General features: G+C 43.0%; 1 protein-coding gene across 1 annotated transcript; it reads right to left on the bottom strand.

Annotated features, from left to right (window-relative positions):
• Positions 1-17: 17 nt before the first annotated feature.
• On the bottom strand, positions 18-13,184 carry LOC138821959 (NOP protein chaperone 1-like). The gene is made up of 4 exons (XM_070014419.1): positions 13,025-13,184; positions 11,857-11,943; positions 6,127-6,263; positions 18-4,016 (listed from the first exon to the last, which is right to left on the bottom strand). The coding sequence occupies exons 1-4, from the start codon at positions 13,137-13,139 to the stop codon at positions 3,789-3,791; spliced, it is 567 nt and encodes a 188-aa protein (XP_069870520.1). The 5' UTR covers positions 13,140-13,184; the 3' UTR covers positions 18-3,788.
• Between the last annotated feature and the right edge of the window lie 2,039 nt (positions 13,185-15,223).

The following is a 15,223-nucleotide window of genomic DNA, read 5'->3' as shown; positions in this document are numbered from 1 at the left end:
TGCTCAAGGATAAGTGTTCTACCACTTGAGCCAAAGCTCTAGTCCTGCTTTTGGTGTTTAATTGGAGATAAGTCTCACAGATTTGCCTGCCTTGGCTGACTTTTGAAATAATCCTCAGATCTAAGGATGTTAGCCAGCTGAGTAGCTAGGATTAAAGGTGTAAACCACCTGCAATCAGCCAAGTAACTACTTTTAAACAAAGTGTTTTAACTCATTCATGATTTGGGATATCATTTTATTAAATTATTTTAATACAGAATGGCAGACAATATGTCAGAAGTGGGTACAAATGCTCATAATCCAAAGTTCAAGGTTCAAAGCCAGCCTGGGCAGCTTTCTTCACTAGCTGACTGTCTTCTCTTAGGTCTCTGCTGTGTCATTCTTTATCTCTCATCCTACATCAGCTTCAGAGCAGTTTTGCTACCTAGTATGTATTTACTATCACAAATCTCCATTAGAAGACTAGCTTTGTGAATAAGTGTGTCTAATACGTTGGAGATGCACAATTAAGTATATTTGTTGTCTAGTGGAAAGGTTAAGTAACTTGACAAATCATGTTGCTACCAAGTATCCAAGCAATGAAGTTGAATAATTTTTTTTAACTGTATTTTTTTTTTTTGTATTTTCTTTTTTGGTACTGGGGATCAAACCCAGGACGTTGCACTTGCTAGGCAAGCGCTTTGCCACTGAGCTATATCCCAGCCCCTGAAGTTGAATAATTTTTATTCCCAATGTCTAAATCAGAGCCTGGCCACTAAACATCAAGTATTTCACATACAGAAAAAACAACCAGTATTGTTTTCAAGAGCTTTTTGTGGCAGCGGCTAGAGGCAGAATGAGGAACTGCATCTAAAGTTGTCAAGGTAAACGGGTTAGAAGAAACAAAAGGTGATGCCATTCAGGGGGGCTAAGGCAGGAAGACTGATTTTCAGGCTAGCCTAGATATATAACAAGACACTGTCTTTTTTTTTTTTTTTTTTTGGTCCGGTCGTGGGGCCTGAACTCTGGGACTAGGCGCTGTCCCTCAGCTCTTCAGCTCAAGGCTAGCACTCTTACCACTTGAGCCACAGCGCCACTTCCGGCTTTTTTCTTTTTGCTTATGTGGGGCTGAGGAATCGAACCCAGGGCCTTGAGCATGCAAGGCAAGCACTCTACCACTGAGCCACCTTCCCAGCCCCAACAAGACACTGTCTTAAAAACAAATAGCCAAGTGCTGGTGGCTCATACCTGTAATCCTAGCTACTCAGGAGGTTGAGATCTGAGGATTGTGGTTCGAAGCCAACCTGAGCAGCAAAGTCCATGAGATTCTTATCTCCAATTAATCACAGAAAAAGCCAGAAGTGGTGCTGTGACTCAAGTGGTAGAGCACTAGCCTTGAGCCAAAGGAGCTCAGGCCCATAGTTCAAGTCCTAGGACTCACAAATTTAATTAATTAAGTTGCTGGATAAAACATGACATGGTGTGCTAAAAGGGATTATTATATCCCAGAGGATTTTTTTAAATTAAATAGTGTACAAAGGGATTACAATTCCATAAACCAGGTTATCATCAGTACCGTGCATCTCAATGTCATGCTTCCATCATTCTTCCCTATTGCCCCCTCCCCTCCATATCATCAAGTTATGAGGTTCAGTTTTTACATAATGTACACCGAATACATGACTGCATTTGCTCACTCTTCCTCTATTCCTGTGCCACACTCCTTTTGCCCTCGGTAGAGGCCTTTTTTATTTTTGCCAGTCCTAGGGCTTGAACTCAGGCCCTGGGCTCTGTCCCTGAGCTTCTTTTACTCAAAGCTAGTATTCTACTACTTGAGCCACAGCACCACTTTTGGCCTTTTCTGTTTATATGGCACTGAGGAACTGAATCCAGGGCTTCATGCATGCTAGGCAAGCACTTTACTATTAAGGTACATTCCCACCCCCAGGAGAAGCCTTCTTGAGGCTTGAACTCAGGCCCTGGGAACTATCCTTGAACTTTTTTTGCTCAAGGCTATTGCTCTGCCACTACGAGCCACAGCTCTACTTCTGGTCTTATGGTGGTTAAGTAGAGATAAGAATCTGCCTTTCCTGCCTGGGCTGGCTTCAAACTGAGATCCTGATATCTCAGGCACCTGAGTAGCTATGATTACAAGTGTGAGCCACAAGCACCTGGCTTGTTATCTGCTTTTTAAATTAACATTATTATCATGAGCATCTATGTCAACGGACACATTTTTGCATACTCCCATGATTTCAATTCAGCTTCTTTTCTACTGTTGGACATTCAGAATTGTATGCTATTCTATATGTCACAATAAATGTTTTATAAATATGTATACTGGTCATGGTGATATATACTTGTGATCCCAGCACTCAAGAGGCTGAGGCAGGAAGACCAATCTAGTAAACAGTAGTCCCGTTTTCAACATTTGACAGGCTTCATTCATATAGTAGGCAACCGGATGGAGGATTTTTAGTAGCCAAGTCAAAAAGTTTTGAGCAGGAGTTAGATGGACATGAAAAGGAGCCTAAAGCACAGATAGGCAGATCAGTCTGAGGCCAGCCTGGGAAAATATCTGAGACCTAATTTTAAAAGCAATTAAAAGCAAATGGTAAGCCGGGTGCTGCTGGCTCACGTCTGTAATCCTAGCTACTCAGGAGGCTGAGATCTGAGGATCATGGTTCAAAGCCAGCCCAGGCAGGGAAGTCCATGAGACTCTTATCTCCAATAAACCACTAGAAACCTGGAAGTAGCGCTGTGGCTCAAGTGGTAGAGCGCTTGCCTTGAGCTGAAGAGCTGAGGGACAGCAACTAGGCATAGAATTCAAGCACCATGACTGACCAAAAAAAAAAAAAAAGCAAATGGTAGAGTGCTTGTCTAGCATGTGTACGGTCCTGAGTTCAATCCCCAGTACCTCTATAAAGAAAAAAAAGAAAAATCCATTTTTCTATTCAGTCCATGCTTATGCATCATATAGCTGCTGCCAATGGCAATGTGAAATTTACCACAAAGCCTCATTTTTCCAGCTCAAACTACAAGGGTAGATATTATATATACTATATACTTTATGTAATACATATACTATATAACTCTTCTTTACAAAAAGTATTAAAAAGTTTTGAGCATGGTGGTACACTCCTGTAATCCTAGCACACAGAAGTCTGAGGCAGGAAGAACATGAATTCAAGGCCAGCCTGGGCTGTATATAGTAAGACTGTCTCGAAGAAACAAAAAAAGAAAGAAAAAAGAAGAGGGGTAAGAGTAAAGGGAAGAAGAGAGGAGGGAAGACGAGGCGCATACCACACTCCTCTAGTTTCTCTGAGAAATAAAACCTATCAATATTACATGTTAAGTTAAATAAGCAAAAGGCTATTATCCTGAAGTTGTCTCCAGTACTTTTGGTTCCTATGTAAAAAACCCTGCAACCCACCTCGATATTAAAAACAAACTTGAAACCTAAATTAAGAGTGAATTTTTATAACAAATAGCTGGGTTTCAGCCCAACATATACAGCTGAACTACGGCAGTAACTGACAACTCATCCACCATGTCCAAATAAAGCAAGGGTCTGGCCATTACCAATACTTTATTTCCTTTTTGGCTAGAAGGGCACGCTGTCCTCAATGCAGTAAAGCTCCCTGAACTCCTTTCCATTAAGGGTGCTGCCAGATCCATGAGTTCGTCTTTGCTCAAATATCCTCTATTAAACTCAATTTGTTTAAAGTTTTCTTGAACACAGAAGCCCACAAACAGCTAGTGAATCGCTGCTTTTTTCATAGAACAAGCAGGATTCTAGCACCTGATTTTCAAATAATTTCTTTCTTTTCATCACTTGCCAGACTGTCCAAAACTTCAATCTTGCCTATTCCACCTCCTGAATTCGGAAGCTTAATGGTATCTATGGTGACTTCACAGGGGGCGCTGTTCTCTTCATCCTCGGACTCCGAATTGTCCTCAGAAGTGTCCTCTGAACTCTCTTCTGAACTATCCTCTTCTTTTGAATCTGATTGATTCATCTCAAATAACGCCACATCCTGCAAAAGGTACAAGGTGAGAAATCTATTTCAGAACAGTTCTCTAAAATGCTACAGTGAGACCAGGTGCCAGTGGCTCTCGCCTAGCTACTCAGGTGGCTGAGATCTGAGGATCGCCCAGTCTGGAAACTCCGTGAGACTCTTATCTCCAATTAATCACCAGAAAACTGGAAGTGGCGCTGTGGCTCAAGTGGAAGAGCTCTCGCCTTGAGCTGAAGAGCTGAGGGACAGCACCCATGCCCAGAGTTCAAGCCCCATGACCAAAAACAACTAACGATTCAGGATAAATATTAAAGTACAGAGGTTGAAAAATGTTTTTAATACAAATGGCATTTCCATGCTTTTAGTTATCAGGATCTATCATAATCACACAGCCAGCTTTGGTTTGGATGATTTCCATTTGCTAAAGTCTAAAAACAGTCTCCTGCAGCCTAATTTTATAATTTTATACTTCCATCAATTTTCATTCAAAAAACATTAGCATGAGTCAGGCAACATACTCGGCTTAGGTGTAACAGACTTAACAAAAACATCAGATCAAGCCAGATGCTAGTGGCTCACACCTATAATCCTAGCTACTTAGGATGCTGAGATCTAAAGATGGAGGTTCAAAGCGAGCTGGGGCAAAAAAGTCCTGTGAGACTCTTATCTCCAATTAAGTATGAAAGAGCTAAAAATGGAGCTGGCTCAATGTGGTAGAGCACTAGCCCTGAACACAAAAACTCAGGGACAACATCCAGGCCCTAATGGGCTGGCACAAAAAAAAAAAAAAAGAAAAAGAAAAAGAAAAAGAAAAATCAGAACAAAATTCTGCCTTCCATTCGTAAAGTTTACACAAGCAGGGTTCAGCAAATGTATAATCTGCAGGCCACATCACATCTGCTACCCGCTTTTGTTCAGCCACGAACTAAGAATGTTTTCTGTATTTTCAAGTGCTAAAGAAAAAAAGAGTAAACATCCTAGTTGTTGAAATACAGAATTGTATGGAACTCAAAATTTCAGTGTAAGCTTGCTGATGCACGTATATACTGTCAAGGTCTACATCCATCATGCAGAGGTCAGCCATGGTCACTAAGGCCAGCATGGCTTACAAACCCCAAGTGGCTACCAGTTTGCCTCTGATGGAAGATCTTTGCTGATCCCTGTTCTAGAAAGACAATAAACAACATAGAATGCAAAGTAAGTGTAGGGTAATGAAAATAAAAATGCAGCAGGGTCAGGACATACTGGGGCCCTCAGGGAAAGCCTCTTGATGAAGTAACAACTGAAAACAGAGAGGAGACATGAGGTAGAAATGTGGGTACATTCTGAGTGAGAAAATCACAAGGAGAAGACCTGGAACAATGACACTGGAGCCAGAGAGTGAACCAGAGAGGCTGTGTAGAAGACAAAAGGTCAGACACGGCGGGAGGCGGAAGGATCACAGGACCCATCACACACGCTGTTAAGAATAGACTCCAAGGAGAGGGTGGAAGTTGGAAACCTGTTAGAAATTATTGCAATAGTCCAGGAGAGAAACTAGAGAGGGAACTTCAGAAGTTATCCAAAGTGGTTGGATAGATTCCAAAGGCAGATGCCTAGATTTACTGATGAATAAAGTATTATTAACCTTGGTGTCAGCAAGGCCCAGATATGTGTAAAAGGAATTGTACTGAAGAAGGAAAATGAGTATAAAATGAGACTCATTTCACAGGAAGCTTATGGAACCAGTTTGCACTCATATTCAATGAATCAGATGATAATTCCAATTCTTTGGGGGCTTGGATGGGGGAAAAAATCTATATAGGACATTTAGAAAATGAATGTTTTCAGGATAATAAATGTAATATCTGACTTTGAAAAAGCTCTCCTCTGGCTTCCTATGATTAAATCCCTACAGTGTGCCAGAGAAGCTTCTGGACCAGTAAGTTCTGGAAACATGAGCTCTACAAAGGAAACTAATGCTTGGAAACAAAGTGGAAAGGCTCTTGGTTTTTTTTGCTTTTATTTCTTACTGCTGGGTTTTGGTTTTCTTTTTTAGACCCTCCCCCCCCTTCTACCCACTCTTTAGGTGTCAAGACACACTGACAACCTCAAGAAATAAAAATGAAAATCAAGCACAGTTATTTACCATTTGTATAACATTTTCAAGAGTCCCATCAATATTTTCAATGTTGAAACGGCCAGGTGGAGCAACTGCCATTTCTTTCTGTAACTTTTCATTTGCCTGGGCCATCTGTGGGAGAAAGGTCTGTACTTGGTCTAATACTATGGAGAAAAATATAGGAGATCAACATTTATGTTAGTAAACTGAACAATCCAGATTTCCCTGAAAACACTTCTAAACTGAGTAGTGGGAACACTAAAAGTCTTTTCAGCTCTCTTCCATTTGACCATTTGAATCTCCACCCTTGGATGATTTTTTTTTTTGGTGGGGGTGGTGGTAAGAAGCCACCACATGCTAGGCAAGCGCTTGACCACTGAGCTACAGCCCCAGATTCTCTTCAGCACTCCTACAGCAACAAGACTCCACAATTCAACAATTACATTTCAAGGGGCTGGGAAGGTGGCTCAGTGGTAGAGCGCTTGCCTTGCATGCATGAGGCCCTGGGTTCAATTCCTCAGCACCACATAAGCAAAAAGAAAAAAGCCGGAAGTGGCACTGTGGCTCAAGTGGTAGAGCACTAGCCTTGAGCTGAAGAGCTGAGGGACAGCGCCCAGGCCCAGAGTTCAGGCCCCATGACCGGACCAAAAAAAAAAAAAAATTACATTTCAAAACATTTTTCATGTTTCTCATACATCCCTGGAATTGCAAATGCTTAGAAGCAGGCATTCAAGAAGCACTAACTAAATAAGAAGGATGATGGCTTAATAGTTAAGTACAACAGGCTTTATGGTAAGACTGGTAATTACAATTTTAACATTACATTTTTATTATGAGTATATTACTAGTATTATTATTACTATTACTAGCATTACTATTATTTTATTATTAGCACATATTACTGGTATGAGGGAGGTTCATTTTGAAAATTCTGTAGCCACACAGATACTGTGTACTTTGCTGGTGCTGGGGCTTGAACTTAGGGCCTGGGTGCTGTGTCTGAGCTCAAGGTTAGTGTTCTACCACTTGAATCATAGCACATTTCCATATATACAGTATACTTTGAACAAGTATTATTCTCCCTTCTTATATTCCATTCCCCTCCTCTCTTCCTTGGTGAGGTTATTAATACGAGGTTATTCAATCCCATTCCCATCTCTTACTAAGTTCCTTTAAGCAAGTTAATTAAGTAATGTTTGTTTTTGCCAGCCCAACATCTATCCCTTCCTTCTGAAAACATAATCTCAGTGAGGATCTGGCTATGTGGCCCAGGCTCCTTTCCAAGATCAAGCTCTGTTTCAGCCTCCCAAGTGCTGGGATTATGGAAGTGAATCCCCCCTTGCACTGAGCTTCCTTTCAAGCTTGGGTGACTCTTGTTCCTAATCGCATACCTGTTTATATCTTCCACAGCATTTCTCACTAGAATCTGATCCTATTTGATGTAATACAGGGTCACAATGTTCTCATCAGGCCAGTAAGTCATCAGTCTGAGAACTTTCAACTAAATTGTTGAAAACTCCTCTTTGTCAGAGAATGAGTGACTGAATATGCTGTTGGAAGATAAGCCTGGAGCTTCTGACAAAGTGGCTTTGGGGAGAGACGGCTCTGGAGGAAGCCACTATCTAGGAAAGCAGAGCTGCGACACACCGAGCTGCCACCTTGGATTTTGGTAAGTACCTGGATGGAGGTGCCCTTGCCATTACTGCACCTTGGCTCTCTATTTCCATTAAAATGAGCCAATATAGTTGTCTCCTTTTTCTTTTCTTCAAGCAATCTGAGCTGAGCTCCAGTCACTTCAATTAAGAGTCTAGGAAATGCATTTGACTTCATCACTCTGAACTACCTATGAAAGACGCTGATAATTGCCAGGTGTTCTGCTATATATACAAAAGTCAACAAACAAGGGACATTCAGTTGCTTTGTCTGTCAAGAGGCCCAGCACACAACCATGCACATAATGGGCTCACAAAACTTATCAGGCCAATGCTATGGCTACATAACAGCTGACTAAAATATCCAGAATGTGGAAGAAAAAGGCCAAGTAATGAGCTTTAATTGTGAAGTACTGCTCAGAGGACTCCCATGAGATCACGAAGTGCTATAAAGCCCCATGTCTGGCACATATTAATGAGTGACTATTAGTTCTCATTCTTCTTCAGATATAAAAGGAGGAAAATACAGATAAAAAAATTAATGAATAAAGTATTTCTGGGTCTGCAGGTTCAAATCTGTTACCACAGGGGCTGGGAAGGTGGCTCAGTGGTAGAGTGCTTGCCTTGCATGCATGAGGCCCTGGGTTCAATTCCTCAGCACCACATAAGCAAAAACAAAAAAAGCCGTAAGTGGCACTGTGGCTCAAGTGGTAGAGCACTAGCCTTGAGCTGAAGAGCTGAGGGACAGCGCCCAGGCTCAGAGTTCAGGCCCCACGACCGGACCCAAAAAAAACAAAACAAAACAAAACAAAATCTGTTACCACAAAAAACCTTATTCTGCTTCTGGTCAAGTGGAGCAAAACCACAGTTCTCAGAAGCTGAACATTTGTGTGGCATCTTAGTAAAGTATGTGTATTAATTCTACTCAGGATTCAGTATACAACAACATAAAAGTCAAAATGTCCAAATCTAATTTAAAAAATTGCTAAATATGCAAATAAGCAGGAAAATGTATGGTAAAAAATAGGGAAAATGTGGGCTGGGTACTGGTCAGGAGGCAGAAGTAGGAGGATCACCATCTGAAGACAATCTAATCAACAGTTAGAGAGAACCTATCTCAAAAATAAACCAGGTATGGTGGTATACACCAGCAATCCCAGCTACTCAGAAGGTAGAGGTGAGAGAATCTCAGTTTAAGGCCAGCATGGGCAAAAGCATAAGATGTTATTTGAAAAACAAACTAAAAGCAAAAGTACTGAGTATATAGCTCAAGTGACAGAGCACTCACCTAGCAAAGTTGAGGTCCTGAGTTCAATCCACAGTACCACCACCACCAAAAAAAAGTAGGAATATGACATACACATAGACAATATAACAGAACAAGGATAAGAAGCTTATTTCTGCTAAGGCCATTTGGACAGTTACAACATCAGTCTCAGACCATAGAAATTATCAATAAAGGCAGCAGAGCATGGGCAGCCAAGAAGAAGCATATGAGAAGCATATGTGTTTGTCTCATCTTGTACCAAATCATTGAGAGCTTTGTAAAGACTATGGGCCAGAAGTTCCCCATTCCTGACACAGCCAATAAAATCAACAATAATGGGGCTGGGAAGGTGGCTCAGTGGTAGAGTGCTTGCCTTGCATGCATGAGGCCCTAGGTTTGATTCCTCAGCACCACATATGCAGAAAAAAAAAAAAGCTGGAAGTAGCGCTGTGGCTCAAGTGGTAGAATGCTAGCCTTGAGCTGAAGAGCTGAGGGACAGCGCCCAGGTCCAGAGTTCAGGCCCACGACCAGACCCCCCCCCAAAAAAATCAACAATAATATATCAACTATATTTATATAGAGATATATATAAACAATATATCAACTATATTTATATCAACTATAAATATACCCTGTATGTTCAAGAAAGTACAAAACCTAAAATATAACAAGTCTCAAATGTGACTATATCAGTGATATGTACATGAGCCGCTCAGAGCTGACTACAGGAAGAACTCCACCATATACACACGGACAGTTCTAGGATGCGTCTCACCTTGGATATAAAAATTACACTTTCAGAATTTTAGTATTTATATATATATACAAAATGGATTAATTACTCACCATAATTTATCTTAAATTCATCATTCTTAAAACTGTTACTTTTTCCTAATAAAAAGTAAGCTGGGCACTGATGGCACATGCCTGTAATCCTAGCTACTCAGAAGGCTGAGATCTGAGGATCAAGATTCAAAGCCAGTCTGGGCAGGAAACTCTGAGAGACTCATCTCCAATTAAGCACCAGAAAACCAGAAGTAGCACTGTGGCTCAAATGGTAGAGTGTTAGCCTTGAGCTGAAGAGCTGAGGGACAGTGCTCAGTCCCAGAGTTCAAGCCCCACAAAGGACAAAAAAAAAAAACAAAAAAAACAAAAATAAGTCAGTGGCAGTAGCTCACACCTCCAATTCTAGCTATTCAGGAAGCTGAGATCTGAGGATCATGGTTTGAAGCCAGCCTGACAATGAAGTCTATGACATTCTTATCTCCAATTAATCATGGAAAAAGCTAGAAGTGGCACTGTGGATGGAGTGGCGGAGTGCTACCTTGGGGCAAAAAGGAGCTCAGGGACAGTGCCCAAGCACAGAGTTTGAGCCCCAGGACTGGCAAAACAAAAAATAAAAAGGTCTCAAACTGAACATCTGGAGAAAGAAAATATATCTGACTTGGGCTAGGAAGGTGGCTCAATGGTAGAGCGCTTGCCTTGCATGCATGAGGCCCTGGGTTCAATTCCTCAGCACCACATAAGCAAAAAGAAAAAAAAGCCGGAAATGGTGCTGTGGCTCAAGTGGTAGAGCGCTAGCCTTGAGCTGAAGAGCTGAGGGACAGCGCCCAGGCCAGAGTTCAGACCCCATGACTAGACCCAAAAAAAAAAAAAAAAAAGAAAATATATCTGACTCAATGGATTAGACACTGCAAAATATCAGTGAATTTAAAACACAACAAAAGACACTATCCAAAATAAAACATCAAACATTTATTAGTGCGCTCTGGGACTTTAACTGGAAAATTTATATATAATCTGATTCCCTTCAGGAAAGGTGAGAGAAAAAGAGGGAGAGAAAAAAAAGCCCTCTGAAAAAATAATAGCTGAAAAATTCTCAAATTTGGTAAAACATATAAACCCAGAGATCCAAATGAACTCTAACTCAAGAATCATAAAAACTAGCTGGGAGCCAGTGGTTCACACCTATAATCCTAGCTACTACGGAGGTAGAGATCTGAGGATTGTGCTTCACAGCCAGCGGGGGCAGAAAAGTCCATGAGACTCTTATCTTCAATAAACAAAAAAATCACAAAAACTATAGGACACATCATCATCAAATGAATTAAGGAAATGATAAAAGGAGAAAATCTTGAGCCAGAAGTAGTGGCATGTCCCTGTAATTCTAGCACTCTTAAGGTAGAGGCAAAAGCATCACAAGTTGGAAGCCAGCTTAGGCTAATACCAAGACCCTATCTCAAAAACAAAATCCCACATTGAGTATTACGTGAAAGCCATTTGAACAAAAACACAGGAGTATCTGTACAGCAAGATGAGAGAACAGCTAATGAAGAGAACTGGCCCTGTTGTGTCACTGTTAACCATTATCATCTAAAGAACTGTCCAATTCAATGGATATAGTGGTGTTTTCCATAAAGGTATATTGAATTTGGGGCTCAGTAACATCTAAAAAAATTTCTCATGGAGACTAACAATAGTTGTTTTGTTGTTGTTGTTGTTATTGTTAAAATAGTCATTCTACATTGCCCAGATGGGTCTCTAACTACTGGACTCCAGTGATCTTCCAGCGTCAGCTGTGACCGGTGTGTGTCACCATACCCAGAATCAATAATAATTATTTTTTACTTCTAAAAATTCATCTTAAACAGCCTTTTAGGAAAATTTATGCTAAGACAGGGGAACAACTTAAACCATTTTATTCTTAGGCACTAACTTTTACAACATATGACTTTTGTTCCACTGGATTCAAATTCTGACCACGAAGACAGAGACTATTCCATCAAGTTAACAGCTTGATGAGCCAAATCTCAGCATCAGTGAGCACAAGATACTTACATGGACTTCTCTCTATCCGAACTGTCTTAAGAGTAGAGGTCTTTCTGGGGTCAGGCTTTGAGTTGATGAGTAGCCTGTTCAATATACCTGCAAACACACATACACTTAATTTACTATTGCACAAAAAAACAAGGGTGCTGGGCTGGAGCTGTAATTCAGTGGTAGAGTACTTGTCTAGAAAGAGTAGGGCCTTGGGTTTTATCCCCAGTACCACAAAGGAGGGAGAGGGGGGGCGGTCAACAAAGTTCCCAAGACCTGTAAGTCTTGACTATCCCCTATCCTACAAGATGTTAAAACAAAAAAAAAGGCACTCCAAGTTGTAGTGCAACATTTGGTGGTTCAGGTACATCCATCTCCCCTTTCTCCAGTCCATGGGATCTCTGAAGACAGGATTTACAAAACTCAAGACTTTGCACGTGTCTTAAGGCCCAGAAAAGCCCTTCACTCTGTAGTACAAAAATCCTGTTCATCAACGACAGCTGAGGAATCACCTATTCAATTCAGGAATGGATTAGAATTAGACGCAGACTTTGAAGCCAGAAGGCTTAGGATCAAACTCAAGTTTTGCCACTTCCCAGCCAACCACAAGAGCTCCAGAAAGCCGCCTCCTGTCTGTCTGTCACACACGCGGCCTCCGTTTCCCTTCTTCACAACGCAGAGAGAACAGAGGACTGGATCCGTTCCCTCCGGGGCCCAGCACGCGCTCCCAGCGTGGGCGCTCGCGACGCCGCCGCCCAAGCGTGCAGCGGACGCGGGGCCCTCCCCGGCTCAAGCACTTCTCCTCACACACGTTCTACAGCCTCTGTGAGAGAGGAGTGGCGCCGGGATTCGAACTGAGGAGGAGGGGAGCCTGAAGGCGGGTCTGGGTGCTGGCAAGGGGGCCGGGGTATCAGGCACCGCGATCCTCCGCTTCCCTGCCACCCGCCAAGGCTGCGACCGCGCAGCCGACACCACTCCCCGGCCCGCGACCCCACGGCGGCCGCAGCGCCTCGCGCACGGGAAGCACCCGTCTGCTGGGCTCCACCGCGTGGGTGCAGGGGGTGTGCAGGGAGGGGGTGGTCCCCTCCACAGTGGGGGCGGGGCACCGGGCCCCCAACCAGGAGCCGCCCCGCCGCGCATGCGCGCCCCACGGCCACGGCCGCCGCAGCCGCCGCCACTCGGCCCTCACCTCCTCCGCCTTCGCTCCCCGCCGTCAACAGCTCTTTGGACACTGAGACCCTCGAGCAACCTTGAGTGGATGGCGAAGAGCTCGCGCCGGCCACGAGCTCGGTGTGGATCTCCATGCTTCCCGACAGCGAGCAGCAAAGCGCCCGGATGCAAGGACCGCGGTTCCGTCAGAGGGCGGAGACAAGTCAGCTATTGGAGAAAAATGGGGAAGGGGCGTGGAGAGCGGCTAGCTACGAGGGGCGTGGCTAGCAAGGCGGGGGCGTGGCTAGAGAGGGCCACACCCAGTCCGGGAAGGACGCTGTCCCTCAACACCTGTGTTTACTGTTGTTGGTCTTATCTGGAAAGCGGTTGAGACTCCTGAGGTATTCTCATTAGAAAAAGTTTGCCAGGCTTGATTTAACTAAAAAATTATTTTTTTTAAATCAAACGTCCTCCTTGTCATTCTTTGGTGATTCAAGGTTTCATGATGTTGCCCTGTAGCACCGGCTAGCCTCAGCTTGCAGAATGAATAAAGGCACATTCTCCATCACTCTGATACTCATCACAATAGTATTAACTGTTTAAAAGCATCGGTGTGCAACAGGTCTCTAGACCACTTTCATTTTGCAAGATTGGAATTCTGGGCTAGGGTGTTGTTGCTGGGTGGTATAGAGTGAGCTTAGCATTCAGGAGACCCTGGTTTGTTGCCTGGCACGAAAAATATTAAATCTTCTTCAAAACAAGAAACTGTACCTAAACAACTCTCAATTTCTCCCTCCCTCAACCCCTGGGAACAGTCATTCTGCTCTCTGTGAATTTGACTGTGCCATATAAGTGGGCTTATATGCTTAAGTGGTGGGCTTATACCACTTAAAATGTTGTCAAGGGTTACACATGCTAATGCATGTGAATCTCCCCTTCTTCCTTTTCTTCCTCTTCCTCCTTTTCCATGCTGGTACTGGGCTTAAGCTCAGCACCACTCAAGGCTAGTGTTCTAACACTTGAGCCACACTTCTACTTCTGGCTTCTTGCTGGTTAATTGGAGACAAGTGTCTCACTGACTTTTCTGCAGCAGCTGACTTTTAACCATTATCCTCAGCTCTCAACCTCCAGATTACAGGCAGGAGTCACCAGTGCCCAGCATGCTTTGGTATTCCTAAGTATTATGCTCATGTTATCCAATGGCTGTTGTAGAAAGAACAGAAGGGAGTTATCCTAGTTAAAAGAAGACAGTAAGCGCAAAGTCTAGAGTCAGTAACTTCTGGGCAGGGTTGATGGAGACCCATTGAGCAAGCAAGATCAGCAGACTTCTGGGTTCTCAAAGCTACCTCCTACTAGGAATAGGGCTTGTTAGCAGCATCACCTGTGTTAGTAGAAAAACTCAGTAGGGACCTATCAACTGGGAGCTATAAGAGATACAAACATCACACTGAATTGATTTCAATTAGCCAAAATTTCTCCAAGTAGTTTCTTCTGCCTGGCGTGCTCTTTCCTCCCTTTCTGATTATCTTCATTTTACTGATATGGAATGTTAGGCACACTGTCAGGAAAAATATCAATTCTTCACCAGTCAAATAGGGGACATAATCGTACCTAAGATAGAAAGCTGTTGTGAGGACTGGGTTCATGTGCAGAGCAGTGAGCCCTCACTGGATGGCTCCTGTTGTAGCCAAGCAACCCCATCCTTTTTATAGCTGAACCAAAACCCCTCAGAGCATCCATAATGTCTGTCCTTCTCTCATATCCTACATGGAACATTTTAGCTGATCCTGCCTTTTTTACTTCTATCCTCAAACAGGTGAATCCATAGCCAGCTTCTTACTATTTCCTATGTTGCCACTCTGTTCTGGGCCACCATCTCCTTACCTGAATTGTCAGCTTTCCACAGGGCTTTCATTGAACTCTAAGCAGAGTTAGCCACATCCACTTAGATCCTTTCAGTGTCTCTATCTCAGAATCAAAGCCAAAAGCTTTACTATGGCCTATCAGTCACTTTTCTGATGCACTTGCTACCACCTCACTACAAACAGGACTCATTAAGCTTGTGATCTCTCTCTCTCTCTTTCTCTCTCTCTCTCTCTCTCTCTCTCTCTCTCTCTCTCTCTCTCTCTCTCTCTCTCTCTCTCTCTCTCTCTCTCTCTCTCTCTCTCTCTGTCTCCCTCCATCCCACACCCCTCCTCTCATATGCCCTGTTCCTCTCTTCTCTCTTCCTCCCTTCCTT

This window comes from Dipodomys merriami, unplaced genomic scaffold, assembly GCF_024711535.1.
Source record: "Dipodomys merriami isolate MVZ:Mamm:240054 unplaced genomic scaffold, mDipMer1.0.p SCAF_97, whole genome shotgun sequence".
Lineage (NCBI taxonomy): Eukaryota > Metazoa > Chordata > Mammalia > Rodentia > Heteromyidae > Dipodomys > Dipodomys merriami.
This window is presented reverse-complemented; position numbering and strand designations above follow the sequence as displayed.